This window comes from Prionailurus viverrinus, chromosome C2 (genome assembly GCF_022837055.1).
Source record: "Prionailurus viverrinus isolate Anna chromosome C2, UM_Priviv_1.0, whole genome shotgun sequence".
Classification (NCBI taxonomy): domain Eukaryota; kingdom Metazoa; phylum Chordata; class Mammalia; order Carnivora; family Felidae; genus Prionailurus; species Prionailurus viverrinus.
In genome coordinates, this window is record NC_062569.1 from 37,706,876 (window position 1) to 37,722,231 (window position 15,356).

The 15,356-nt window shown below is 36.9% G+C and overlaps 1 protein-coding gene across 3 annotated transcripts in view; it reads right to left on the reverse strand.

Moving 5' to 3' along the window:
* ATR (ATR serine/threonine kinase) overlaps positions 1-15,356 on the reverse strand; it is a 104,648-nt gene that overhangs the window by 71,685 nt on the left and 17,607 nt on the right. For all 3 annotated transcript variants that reach the window (XR_007155561.1, XM_047874592.1, XM_047874593.1), the window contains 8 exons: positions 14,694-14,886; positions 14,198-14,460; positions 12,272-12,462; positions 12,089-12,189; positions 11,754-11,925; positions 7,351-7,521; positions 5,566-5,760; positions 2,900-3,085 (listed from right to left, as the gene is read on the reverse strand). Coding sequence is in view for 2 of the 3 variants with exons in the window: in XM_047874592.1 (XP_047730548.1) it covers positions 2,900-3,085; positions 5,566-5,760; positions 7,351-7,521; positions 11,754-11,925; positions 12,089-12,189; positions 12,272-12,462; positions 14,198-14,460; positions 14,694-14,886 (1,472 nt within the window). In the remaining variant the exon portion in view is untranslated. The remainder of the gene's footprint in view (positions 1-2,899; positions 3,086-5,565; positions 5,761-7,350; positions 7,522-11,753; positions 11,926-12,088; positions 12,190-12,271; positions 12,463-14,197; positions 14,461-14,693; positions 14,887-15,356) is intronic.

Here is a 15,356-nt window from a genome sequence, read left to right on the forward strand (position 1 = left end):
CATAATATGAGGGTGGAAAGGTACGTCAATCACATAAAGCTTATAGATTTCATTTTAAGAGCAACAAAAACCATAAAAGGAATTTAGACAGGGGAATGATATGAATTTGTATTACCTACAAAAAGAGCATATCAATGCTGTGTAAATAAGTGACTAAAGACATAAGGAGGGAAGAGTGAAAGGAGAGAACAGTTAGGTTTTTGTAGTTGTCTCCAAGAAAGATGATAGTCACTTATAAGAGGGTAGTGGCAGCAGAGAATGAAAAATATACTTTGGAGATAGACTTGCTAGGGTTTGCTAACACTTAATTATGAAGGATGAAGAAACTGGAGGGCTCATGAATGCCTCCCAAGTTATGATCTGAGCAACTAGGTAGACAGTGGTACCATTTCCTGAAATAGAAAAGACCAGGAGATGGGAATGCAAGCTGGTACAGCCACTCTGGCAAACAGTATGGAAGTTCCTCAAAAAACTAAAAATAGAACTACCCTACGACCCAGCAATTGCACTACTAGGCATTTATCCACGGGATACGGTGTGCTGTTTCGAAGGGACATATGCACCCCCATGTTTACAGCAGCACTATCAACAATAGCCAAAGCATGGAAAGAGCCCAAATATCCATTGATGGATGAATGGAGAAAGAACATGTGTTATATATATACAGTGGAGTGTTACTCGGCAATCAAAAAGAATGAAATCTTGCCATTTGCAACTACGTGGATGGAACTGGAGGGTATTATGCTAAGTGAAATTAGTCAGTCAGAGAAAGACAAATATCATATGACTTCACTCATATGAGGACTTTAAGAGACAAAACAGATGACCATAAGGGAAGGGAAACAAACATAATATAAAAACAGGGAGGGGGACAAAACAGAAGAGACTCATAAATATGGAACAAACTGAGCGTTACTGGAGGGGTTGTGGGAGGGGGGATGGGCTAAATGGGTAAGGGGCACTTAGGAATCTACTCCTGAAATCATTGTTGCACTTTATGCTAAATAATTTGGATGTAATTTTAAAAAATAAAATTTAAAAAAGGAAAAAAAGGGGGCGCCTGGGTGGCGCAGTCGGTTAAGCGTCCGACTTCAGCCAGGTCAGGATCTCGCGGCCCATGAGTTCGAGCCCCGCGTCGGGCTCTGGGCTGATGGCTCAGAGCCTGGAGCCTGTTTCCGATTCTGTGTCTCCCTCTCTCTCTGCCCCTCCCCCGTCCATGCTCTGTCTCTCTCTGTCCCAAAAATAAATAAATGTTGAAAAAAAATTTAAAAAAAAAAAAAAAAAAGGAAAAAAAAAAACTAGGAGAGAAACAGGTTAGGGGAGGGAAAATGAAGATTTCTAACAGACACGTTATGTTTGGACTTTAGATGTTTACTAAGATAGACAAGTAGAGATGACAAAGAGGAAGCTGGAGAGGCTGTTTGCCATCCTCTCCAGATCCATTCTCTGGCCTGTTCTGTGCTTGAGAAGCTAACCAGATTTCATTATTCAAGATCCCTTTCATCTGGCTTCCCAATGAATTCAGTCAACAGGAAGCACCACAGGGGAACAGGGATTAGGAGAAAAGAGCAAGGGGTTTAAAATTCCTGCTCCCTCTGGGTTTTGAGGTGGTTCTGGAACTGTCTACACTCTACAATGACAACCTTCTCCCTGAACCATGGCTCTAAGCTTTCAACCAGGTTCTGTCAATAACATTTCTTCTTCTTGGCCAGGACTATGGGGAGCATAAATTTTCTGCTATTCCTAGTCCCTATATTCCTTAACATTTCCTGCTGGTTCTCTTAACCTTGCCCAAGACAATGAAAATAGCCCTTCATGAAACTATTTTCGGTTAAACATTTTTGTGTGTGCCATCCGTTTCCTGCCAGGACCTAACTTACATAAATCCACAAGTCCAAAGCTCAGGAGAGGTCAGGATTGGAATTTCAACAATGAAATCATCAAAATATAAATCAAATCAAGCAAAGTACCAGATGAGACCAGATTCTCTCTCATTTAAGGAAAGAATAGACAAAAAGACCCAATTACATAGTCCTGAATCAATCTAACATTTAGAGGATAAAGTAGAGGAAAAGAGCCAGTAAAGACTAAGAATGAATAAGTAGACAGTGGGGAAAAAAAAGAAAATAAAAAAAGTATAGTATAAGAGATGCCATATGAGAAGGGATGGTCAGTTGTACTGAATACCACTGAAAGGTGAAATAAGATAGGAAGAGAAGTGACCATTGGATTTGACATCAGGCAGACTGTTTCTGACATGGACAAGAATTTCAGTAGAATAGTGAGAACAAAAACAAATTAAAATGAACTAAAGAATGAATGGGAAATGAGAAAGCAAACATAGAAATCTCTGAAGATATTTTGCTGATAGACCTTGGAGTCTCTTGAAGGAATGAGGGCAATCAAAAGAAAAAATAGGATATATACATATTTTTTCACATGAAGTAAAGTGACTAAAAATTTAAGAGAGGGAAAGAGGGGATAACATGTGTTCCAACTTTCCCTTAAATATAACAATGGATTTTAAAAATAGAATTGACAAAATTAGTATGTTGTGCCAAAGAGGTAGTTGGAGGTAGGGGAAGGGGGGCACAGCACAAATGTATTCCAATCTATAGTTAAAAAGTAGTGAATAAAAATTAATTTGAACATTTTTACCCTGTGAAAAAATAAAATCCATAATCATTTGGAAACATATTTTTCAACACTAATATATTTTGTTAATACCTTGTATGACCATAATTTAAATCCTCAACCTTTCTAAAATAAAAATCTCAGCCTGAAATTTAAACAAATCTCTAGCATCTGGAAAATGCATACAATATCTATTTCTCCAATCTCACAATTAAGCTACAAAAAGGCAAGAAACAAACAAAAACTCATATAACATATTCCTTACCATTAATTCGGGAGATGTGATCTCTCTGGGGCCCTGATATGGATCATCACTAGATGCAAATGATGCAAGTATTGACAAACCATTGAAAACCTGTTGATAGTGTTCTCCAATACGTAGCAATAATTCATTATGCAGTCCTTGGAAATCTTGTCTCAATAGGCTTCCCAATTCAATTTCTGTTTCATTCTAATCCAAAGACACATTAAAAAAAAAAAAAAAGATTTTGGAAATAAGTATATTAGTAAATCAGGAGCTCTAGATCACGTGACAAAATTTACTTATGGAATTTAAATTTTGTTTTTTCTTTTTTAGTGTTTGTTCATTTTCGAGAGAGTGACAGTGCACATGGGGAAGGGGAAGACAGAGGGGGACAGAGTATCCCAAGTGGGCTCTGCAATGACAGCACAGAGCCTGATGTGGGGCTCGAACTCACGAACTGTGAGATCATGACCTAAGCTGAAGTCAGGTGCTTAACCAACTGAGCCATCCAGGTACCCCTATTGATGGTAATTTTAAAAGGTATTGGAGGGGTGCCTGGGTGGCTCAGTCGGTTAAGCGGCCGACTTAGGCTCAGGTCATGATCTTGTGGTCCGTGAGTTCGAGCCCCGCGTCAGGCTCTGTGCTGACAGCTCAGAGCCTGGAGCCTGTTTCAGATTCTGTGTCTCCCTCTCTCTGACCCTCCCCTATTCATGCTTTGTCTCTCTCTGTCTCAAAAATAAATAAACGTTAAAAAAATTAAAAAAAAATAAAAATAAAAAAATAAAAGGTATTGGAAAGTGATTCTAGGGGCACCTGGGTGGCTCAGTTGTTAAGCATCCAACTCTTGATTTCAGCTCAGGCCATGATCTCATAGTTCATGAGTTCAAGCCCCACATGGGGCTATGTGCTGACAGTGCAGAGCCTGCTTAGGATTGTCTCTCTCCTCCCTTTCCCTCTGTCCCTCCCCCACTCGCGCTCATGCTCACAAACACTTGTTCTCTCCCTCAAAAATAAATAAATTTAAATAAAAAAAAAAAAAGAAAAAGGGATTCTAATCTCGATTTCTCCAGGTACATCTCCCATGGGGTACAGGTAATGAGGAAAGTAATTAAACTTCACTTTCAAGTAAAATTTCAAAAAGTCAGTTTTCTTAAAATATCATCAACTCATTATTCATAGACACATAACCCCTGGGAGAAAATATAATATAGTGGCTTAGAACAGTCTTTGTGGTCAGACTGCCTGAATTTAAATTCCAGGTTTGTTTATTATCATTTTTTAATTTTGAGAGAGAGAGACAGAGCGTGAACAGGGGAGGGGCAGAAGGAGAGGTAGACAGAGAATACCAAGCAGGCTCTGCACTGTCAATGCAGGGCCCCCGATTCAGGGCTTGATCATGACCCGAGTCAGACTCTGACTGAGCCACCCAGGTGCCCCTTAAATTCCAGTTTTGTCACTTATTAGTTGTGTTGTGACCTGGACAAGTTACCTAATCTGACCTCTCCCTGTTTTGGTTTTCTCATCTATAAAATGGAAAAATAATAGCATCTTTATCTTATTGGATAACTGTAAGGACTGAAATGATCCATATAAATTCTTTAGTAACTTCTGACATGCAGGAAAATACTCTATTATTATCATTCTATCTCTACAGGAAAACACTCTACTATTGTCATTCTATCTCTACAAAACAGATTTTCTTCCTCAAAATGAATAAAAATACTCAATATTCAATAATTCTCATGCAGAAAGGAATCTATTGCTGCCATATCATGAAACACATGAAATAATTAACATCAGAGAAAATAGTAGTCACATATGCATATCTGACGGTTTCTCCTACTCCAATATAGTTTCACATTTTTCGAAAGATACCATTGCTAGTGTGATACCCAAAAGACATATAAGCTATAATTTTAGATCTAAAAAAACTAGCAAAATACTGAGTCAAATATAATCAGAGCACTAAAAAACTAAGCAATACACTAACATTATGCCACAGTTGAGATTGCCTCTTCCTATAAATATAATTACTTGCATATAATTAGTCAACTTAGAGTTCCAATTAATTAAAAATTCAAAAATATGGGCCACCTGGCTGACTCAGTTGAAAGGGCATGTGACTCTTGATCTTGGGGTTGTGAGTTCAAGCCCCACACTGGGTACAGAGATTACAAAAAAAAAATTAAAAAATAAACTTAAAAAAATTTCTAAGGGAGCCTCAGTGGCTCAGTCAGTTAAATGTCTGACTTGAGTTCAGCTCTGGTAATGATCTCAGATCAAGCCCTGTGTTAGGCTCTGCACGGACAGCATGAAGCCTGCCTGGAATTTTCTCTCCCTCTCTCTCTGCCTCTTCCCTGCTTGCATGTGCATACAGGGGGTCTCTGTCAAAATAAATAAACTTTAAAAAAAAATTCTAAAATGAAATGAGTTGAGAACCTGATCCATGAATGGATGATCATCACACGCCATTATGGTGAAATGACCAAAAAAATAACAAAAGAATATTTCTATTTAATATGATCCTCTAGGCCCCAAACAAAGCTTATTTACATGATACCATTTGGACTTATATTACTCTAGAATAAGCTCTAAATTATTTACTCTTCACCCTACAAGAACGTTAGAAAAGCTTTCCCATAATGCTAATTTAAACGAAAGAGTAAAACACACAATTATTCAATTACCTTCAGATAATGAAGGGCACGTTCTAATTCATCCTTGGAACAGGAACAGACCAAATGAGAAAAAATATATTTGAAGTTATTTATTAAAATTTCTCTACGATTGACATTTAACTGTTTTCCTAAAGTTCGAATGAGAGCAGAGGCTGCAGGGCTTGCTTTGGCAGCAAGGTCAGGGAGCAGAACTTGTAATGTCCTCTGAAAAAGAAACACTATAATTACTAAAAAGTACATTTGTCCAGGTAATAACATATTCACATAAGTTGTGTACAAAAATATTTTAAAATACCAAACAAATTTGGAGTCCATATGTGATCTATATAATTTCAGAATTCACCATTTATGCATTTAACAGATACGTACCAAGCATCTATGATTCAGGCACTACGGATAAAGCCGCAAAAAAATAGGCAAGGTCTCTGATGGCACAGAGTTCACATTACAGCTAATGTAGAAGTATAAGCCAATACATAAGTAGAGAAGAAAATTTCTCATGAGTATGTGTTAAAATATACTCATGCTCTAAAGGCAGAAGTTCCAAGTTTGATTTTTTATTTGAGTTAATTTGGATTTTGACAACAAGCAAGAGTAACCATAAATACAATATTTTAAGTTTTTTTTTTAATTAAAAAGCTGAAAAAAATTAAAAGTGCTGCAATATTAAATAAAAACATTTTAATGCACTCACCATCCTCAAATGGCAACAAATCTATTTTGATTTTGGTCTATTTCCTTTAAGATCTTACTCATAAAACAAATACACAATTCCAAACACAAAATTGTTGGCCTTTCATTTATTCCCTTCAACATGTATCTAAAGAAAACCTACTACATGTCAATCATCATAGGTACTAGAGATATAAAAATAAACAAGAATCAGGCCCCTCGCCTCAGAGATGCTTACACCTTACTTGTGTTATGCCTTTGAACTTAAAATTAATTCTGTAAGACTAATATAACATTATAAAATAGTCTACAAAGTATTAACAATTATTATATTAAGGGTTCCACAAGGTCTACAGCCCAAATGTTAGACATTTCTTTTCAGCATTTTGTTTAATTTTGTACTTCAAAAATGCTGCAATAAACATCTGTACTTTTTGGTTCCCAGAGGGAAATTACTGAATGAAAAGATAAGAATATCTTTATAATCCTTACTGTATACTATCATATTTCCTTGCAGGATTTGACCAATTTACAAGCAACTTAAGTTTGTTAAAATATAATAATGTTGTAGGGAGAAATACTCAGTCCTAACAGTATGGATCACTATTACAATTCACGAAGAGTAATGATAACTTTGTCTTTAGGAAAAGGTAAGAAGACAATCTACTCCATCTTTCAACCCTTAACCATAATGACATTTCAAAGACTTCCCAAACCACTCCCTACCATAAACTCTGTCATCTGAATTCACACAAGATCATATATACCAGTAATTTTGTACTATATTGCTCTAACTCCTTAGAGGTAAAAATGATATTAGACTGTGCATTACCAATGGAACCAATCATAGCACTAAAGACATAAGGGTTCAGTCAGATGAATTAGTCAGCATTAATCAATTAGTATTAAATTTTCAGGATAGCAAACCATATAGAGAAATAACTCTATCACGAACTTAAATTTTATAACATAAGTAACATCATATCAAAGTTAAAAGAAAACATACATATTTGAAAATACAGGATCTACATGCTCCAGATTTTCTTTAAAATAAGACTAGAATGGAATAAACACAAAATACTGAATTGAAAACAGTTAAGTCAACCACACTTTGCAACTTACAGTAAGGAAACGATTAAGATCAGGAAAGTCAAAAACATTGGCAATTTCAGACAAGGTATTTAAAGCCATTTCTCTCTGGTGAGCCACATCTTGTTTCCGCATCTCAGCATTCTGGCATGGAGTACTAGGAAGTGCTGTCATCTGACTGGAGTGGAGAGATTCTACTAAAAACTAGGGCAAAACAATTTGTTAATTTTTTCACACAAAGAAGAAATTTAAAAAAAATTTTTAGGGGTGCGTGGGTGGCTCAGTCAGTTAAGCCTCCAACTTCAGCTCAGGTCATGATCTTGCGGTTCGTGAGTTCGAGCCCCGCGTCAGACTCTGTGCTGACAGTTTGGAGCCTGGAGCCTGCTTCGGATTCTGTGTCTCCCTCTCTCTCTGCCCCTCCCCTGCTTATGCTCTCTCTCTGTCTCAGAAATAAATAAAACATTAAAAAAAAAAATTTAAAAAAAAATGTTTTTTAATGTTTATTTTTGAGAGAAAGAGACAGAGAGAGACAGACAGAGTGTGAGTAGGGGAGTGTCAGAGAGGGAGACAGAATCCGAAGCAGGCTCCAGGCTCTGAGCTGTCAGCACAGAGCCTGACGTGGGGCTTGAACCCACAAATGGTGAGAACATGACCTGAGCTGAAGTTGGACACCCAACTGAGCCACCCAGGCGCCCCAACACACAAGGAATAAAATTTAAAGACTACTTTCTAAGCTAACATAAAGGATAGTATCAATGCCCTAAACATATTACCTGAATTAGCTTACTTGATTTTTGTAACAGCCTTCAAGAAGTAGATGATGTCACAACCTCCCTTTTACAAATGGAGTAACCAGGTTTAGTTAAGAAATTTAAGTATCTTGTTAAGGATCACACTCCTAACAGGGCAAAGCCAGTATTTTAACATATCCCTAACTTTTCAGCCATGAGTTGAATCAACTTTTTTATTTATGTATTTTTTAGTTTTTAAATAAAATTGTCTTTATTTGCTGACAAGATGATATATAGAAAAAATCCTAGAAACTCCACCAAAAAGTTATGTGGATAAAGAAGTAATTAATAGAGGTGCCTGGGTGGCTCAGTCGGTTGGGCGTCCGACTTCGGCTCAGGTCATGATCTTGCGGTCCGTGAGTTTGAGTACCGCGTTGGGCTCTGTGCTGACCGCTCAGAGCCTGGAGCCTGTTTCAGATTCTGTGTCTCCCTCTCTCTCTGACCTTCCCCCATTCATGCTCTCTCTCTAAAAAAAAATTAAAAGAAGTAATTAATAAATTCAGTAAAGTGGCAGGACACAAAAGCAACATACAAAAATCAGTTGCATATCTATACACTAACAAAATATCCAAAAAAGAAATGAAGAAAACAATCCCATTTTAATAACATAAAAACTAATAAAATATATAGGAATAAATTTAACCAAGAGTTGAAAGACCTATAGCATAAAAAGTGTAAGACTTTGATGAAAGAAACTGAAAACACAGTAAATGGAAAGACATCCCGTGTTCAAGGACAGGGAGAGAATATCGATAAAAGATCCATACTACCAAAGTCATCTAAATATGCTAGTGTAATCCCTATGGAGATCCAATGCGGAATTTTGGATATTCAGTGAATTCCCTATCAAAATTTTAATGGCATTTTTCACAGAAAAAGAAAAAAAAATTCTACAATATGTACTGAATTTCAAAAGGCTCTAAATAGCCAAAGCAATCCTCAGAAAGAACAAAGCAGGAAGCATCACACTTTCTAAATTTTAAACTATGCTACAAAAGCTGCAGTAACCAAAACAGTATGGTACTGTCATAAAAACGGGTATATAGAACAATGGAACATTATCAAGAACCCAGAAATAAATCCTTGCATATACTATCAACTAATATTGGACAAGGGAGCTAAGAATACTTAATATGGATAATCTCTTCAATAAATGATGTTGGGAAAACTGAATAATCACATGAAGGAAACTGAAACTGAACTTCTAGGGTGCCTGGGTATCTCAGTTGGTGAAGCATCTAACTTCAGCTCAGGTCATGATCTCATGGTTCCTGAGTTCAAGTTCTGCATTGGGTGAGCTCCAGCCCCATATCAGGTGAGCTCAAGCACCACTTCGGGTGAAGAGAAGCCCTGCTTCAGGTAAAAACATGAGCCCCACTTTGGGTGAGCCCCACTTCTCTCTCTGCCCCTCTGTGGGATTCTCTCTCTGCCCTTGCTCACTTGCACCCCCCCCAAAACAAAGAAAGAAGAAACTGAACCTCTATGTTATACTATTCACAAAACTTAATGATTTGTTAAAATATTTCTTTTTTTTATATACATATACATTTTATTTAAAACAAGTTAGTTACATATAATGTAACAACGATTTCAGGAGTAGAATTTAGCAATTCATCACTTACATAGAAACTAAAGTGCCTTCTTGGTTGAAACTAGACCACTTTCTCACACCATTCACAAAAATAAACTCAAAATGGATAAAGGACCTAAATGTGAGACAGGAAACCATCAAAACCTTAGAGGAGAAAGCAGGAAAAGACCTCTCTGACCTCAGCCGTAGCAATCTCTTACTCGACACATCCCCAAAGGCAAGGGAATTAAAAGCAGAAGTGAATTACTGGGACCTTATGAAGATAAAAAGCTTCTGCACAGCAAAGGAAACAACCAACAAAACTAAAAGGCAACCAACGGAATGGGAAAAGATATTCGCAAATGACATATCGGACAAAGGGCTAGTATCCAAAATCTATAAAGAGCTCACCAAACTCCACACCCGAAAAACAAATAACCCAGTGAAGAAATGGGCAGAAAACATGAATAGACACTTCTCTAAAGAAGACATCCGGATGGCCAACAGGCACATGAAAAGATGTTCAGCGTCGCTCCTTATCAGGGAAATACAAATCAAAACCACACTCAGGTATCACCTCACGCCAGTCAGAGTGGCCAAAATGAACAAATCAGGAGACTATAGATGCTGGAGAGGATGTGGAGAAACGGGAACCCTCTTGCACTGTTGGTGGGAATGCAAACTGGTGCAGCCGCTCTGGAAAGCAGTGTGGAGGTTCCTCAGAAAATTAAAAATAGACCTACCCTATGACCCAGCAATAGCACTGCTAGGAATTTATCCAAGGGATACAGGAGTACTGATGCATAGGGGCATTTGTACCCCAATGTTCATAGCAGCACTCTCAACAATAGCCAAATTATGGAAAGAGCCTAAATGTCCATCAACTGATGAATGGATAAAGAAATTGTGGTTTATATACACAATGGAATACTACGTGGCAATGAGAAAAAATGAAATATGGCCTTTTGTAGCAACGTGGATGGAACTGGAGAGTGTGATGCTAAGTGAAATAAGCCATACAGAGAAAGACAGATACCATATGGTTTCACTCTTATGTGGATCCTGAGAAACTTAACAGGAACCCATGGAGGAGAAGGAAAAAAAAAAAAAAAGAGGTTAGAATGGGAGAGAGCCAAAGCATAAGAGACTGTTAAAAACTGAGAACAAACTGAGGGTTGATGGGGGGTGGGAGGGAGGAGAGGGTGGGTGATGGGTATTGAGGAGGGCACCTTTTGGGATGAGCACTGGGTGTTGTATGGAAACCAATTTGTCAATAAATTTCATAAAAAAAAAAAAAAAGAAAGAAATTAAGTGCCTTCTATATAACATCAAGCCATAAAAAAGTTTATCAGTAGAATAAAGGCTAAAAAAGAAAAGCATTTTTTAAAAATTTATTTATGGGGGGGGGGGGGGGGAGAGGGGCAGAAAATCCCAAGCAGGCCTCGAGCTGTCAATACAGAGCCTGACTCAAGGCTCAATCTCAAGACCGTGAGTTCATGACCTGAGCTGAAATCAAAAGTCAGATGCTTACCCAACTGGGCCAACTAGGCACCCCAAAAAGAAAAGCATTTCTTTTCTTTAAAGTTTTATTTATTTATTTTGAGAGAGCGTGCACATGCACATGTACACTAGCACACGTTCCACCTAGGATGGGACAGAGAGAGAATCCCAAGCCAGCTCGATGCTGTCAGCACAGAGTCCAATGTGAGGCTCAATCTCACGGAAGCGTGAGATCATGAGCTGAGCTGAAAACAAGAGTTGGACGCTTAACTGACTGAGCCACCCAGGCTCCCCCCAAAAAGCATTTAACAGATTAACAAGAGAGCATAGTAATTCAATATATTACTAAAAGATATTCCCCTCTCCCATTCATAATATACATCTTTAGAGCAAGAGCATAAAATATAGAACTTGTAAGTTTTAGGTTCTCTTAAATAAACTGAATACATCCTTTAAAAATATACCCTTTAACGCAAGACAAAAAAAAAGTATAAATGGTTTTTTGTTTGTTGTTGTTTTTTAACTCTTGCAAAGTATTGCTATTTACTGTAGTCAAGACCAGTGCTGACTCTCACCTGACAGATGGGTTTCTTATACTGGCTGAAAAAGTTCTGCAGTTTAACACTCTTAGCTGCAACCAGAGCTCTGATTTCTGTGTATGCTGCTCCAGAGACAGATGCTGACTTGGATAATAAACAATGCAATAAGTGCAAAAGTGCAAAAGGTACCAAATCTCCTTTTGCTGCCCTAAAAAATTTAAAAAAGGTTATCAATATCTCAAATATAAATGGAAATCCATAAAAAATTCATGTTGATATCACATTTTTTTCTATAATTTCACATCTCTCATACTACCATTTTTAACACCTGGCAAATAAAAAAGGAAGTATACAAACACTGCCAAATATACCTTCCAATATCCCCTGTTGTAAGAATCAAGGTATCCTTCAACTCATTATTTCTTGAGATTTGAGCATGTGTATATGCTTCCTTCATTCTTAAGACAAAAAGCTAGAATAATAAAATTAATCAGTTAAATTAGTTTAGAGCCAGATTAATGAAGACACAAATGTTTAAAATAAAAAATATCAACCTCTTTTATAAATCCATCTTCAGAGTCCAAGGATTCCAATATATGCTTGATATTTCCACTAAAAGCCACTCTAACATCCTTGTCTGGATCTTCCATTAAATTTAATAAAGTTCCAAGAACTGTTTTTACATCTGTTTCATCTTCTCTAAAATCAAGGTGCTTACAAAGATGATATAAATTATCTATGAAAGCTAAAGGGCGAGAGCATATAATACCTCATATTAACACTTCAAATATCAAAGTTTTACAGTAAAAATATTATTAATAAATATACAAAGAATTCTAACTTGCTTATAATGTCAGTTTCAATTAGTAGAAATTGTGGAAGACTAAAATGAATGTTTACAGATTAAAATTTACTTTATACTTAATAAAAGTTATAAATAATTTAAATCTAAAATTCTAGAATTAAAAAAATTTTTTTAACATTTATTCATTTTTGAGGAGAGAGGGAGAGAGAGAGAGAGAGAGAGAGAGAGAGAGAGAGAGAGAGGGGGAGGCGCAGAGAGAAAGGGAGATAGAATCTGAAGCAGGGTCTATCAGCAAAGAGCCTGGTATGGGGCTTGAACTCATAAACCACAATGATAACCTGAGCTGAAGGCAGATACTCAACCCAATAAGCCACCCAGGTGCCTCACTTCTAAAAATTATTTATTTATTTTGGGGAGCATGTAAGCGGGGAAGGGGCAGGGAGAGGGGGCAGAGGATTGGAAGTGGGCTTGACAGGCTGACAGCAGCAAGCCCGATGTGGAGCTTGAACTCACCAACCTTCAAGATCATGACCTGAGCCCAAGTCAGATGCTCAACTGACTGAGCCACCCAGGGGCCCTTAGAATTTTTTTAAGTTATAAAATGACTACTCACTTAAGACTTTGTACATCATTATATTTTACTGAGACAGACTTAAAAAGCACATTTCACTAATCTAAAGAACTGTGAACTATTAGCTTTACTGTTAATCCTGTATTATAAGATTTAGGGAGTCCTGGAAACTACCTATTATAAATTATTTTTAAAACTTGAGAACAAGTTGCAACTTTCTACCCAAACAAATGGATCTTCTAAGTATTTGTGTAAATCTCATGCTTCCAACAAACTTATACAACATTGCCACTGGAAAAGTGACTAAGAAGATACAATCTACAGATAGTCCTCAGTAGGGCAAAGCTTCTAATTATTTGAAGTTCCAAAGGTCCAAGGTAGTGGCAGCAGACATATTAAGAAGCTTCCCCAGTCTCCCTAAAGAGCATAGGGAATACTGAACCTCACGATATTGGACCAAACACCAGGTATGCCCAAGTCGGCAAATCACATGAATATTTAAAAATCCAAAAATTACTTCCCTTGTTAGTTCTGTGATGCGGTCTAATGCCAGACAACCCATTTATAAATAACCATTACATGACCATTGAATCTATCAAGTAAGTCTAATTTCTTAAGGCTTCAGGCTAATTCTATTAATGATTTAAAAAAGAGAGTATAGGGGCACCTGGGTGGCTCAGTCGGTTAAGCATTTGACTTTGGCTCACGTCATGATCTCACGGTTTGTGAGTTCTGCTATCAGCACAGAACCCAACATGGGGCCTAAACCCATGAGAACATGACCCGAGCCAAAGTCAGACGCTCAACTGACTGAGCCACCCAGGCGCCCAGAAAAGGTTTTAAAATGTTAAATAAATCAGGGGCACCTGGGTGACTCAGCTGGTAAAGCGTCCATCTCTTGATTTCAGCTCAGGTCATGATTTCACGATTCGTGAGTTCCAGACCCTCACATCTGGCTATGTGCTGACACTGCGGAGCCTGCTTGGGATTCTCTCCCTCTCTCTGTCCCTCCCCAACTTGTGCTCAATCTCTCTCAAAAATAAATAAAGTTAAAAAAAAAAAAAAGATGTTAAAACATTAAATAACTCATAACAAATCACTCACCAAGTTTCACTGGACTAGGTGTTTTTTTTTTCAGTAGAAAAAGGAATGGCTTGCAAACAGAAGCTTTTAGTTGAGAAGATGAACATTCATGTTGAGAAGTGACTTTTAGGCTCTTACAGAATAGGTCAATATGTCCATGTTCAGAGAAAGGTTCTGTTAAAGAACTTGTCAAATGAAACATGCCATGAAGTGTACAGACAAGTTGACCAAGAATAGAGGCAAATTCTTTCTTGACAAAGTCGGAATCATCTTTGACTTTATCTCTGGGGAGAAAAAAGAAAATACACTAACTAAACCTTGCTTAATTTTGTGGTCTAAATAGTCTTGCTTAATTTGGGGAAAAAGTAATGGTAAGACAAAGCCTAAAAGGAAGAAAACTTAAATTTCAAAACAAAAAGCAACATTTGTTGCATACACTCAGCAATACACATATATTTGCATACAGTATGATCTTTCCAAGCAAGTTATATATTCAAATTAAAATATTAATACATACATAAGAATCTTGGGAACTCTGTTACAAGAATTCTGCTGCTGCAACAAGATAAAAAATCCATTAACACAACTAGCCCGGATTACTTCGTGGGAGCTCTGTAGGGCCCAGCTATAAACTGCTGTTCTCCATTCAAGGAATATTCTTCTTGGAAATAAAGTTAGAAGAAACACACACCGTGACTGTGCCTGTGGTGCTGAAAAAATTAAGTCTATTAAAAACTATTTCTAAATATTAATTTTAACTTATACACATATCAATATACACATTTATATATATTTATACACATTTATATTTATATACATCATACACATTTATATATATATATCCATTGTCATAAACTCAAGTAACATCTCAAATATATATATTTAATTAAAAGCTCCTTTTTAAAAAATAAACCACATGCACTGAAAAACATCTACGTACAATCCTACTACATGTAACCAGAGAAATGCAACTAAAAATCACACTCACCAGATAGTTAAAAAAAAAAAAAAATTCTTTTAGTTACCTCCTTACCATTTTTTTTTTTTTGACAGCAAACATTTTAGTCTGACAAAGTGAGGATGTGAGACAACAGAAATTCTCTCCTATTTTGCTAAAAGGAATGTAAACTGGAATGGCATCTTTGGAGAACAATGTGGCAGAATACTTGGGGTGTGCAAA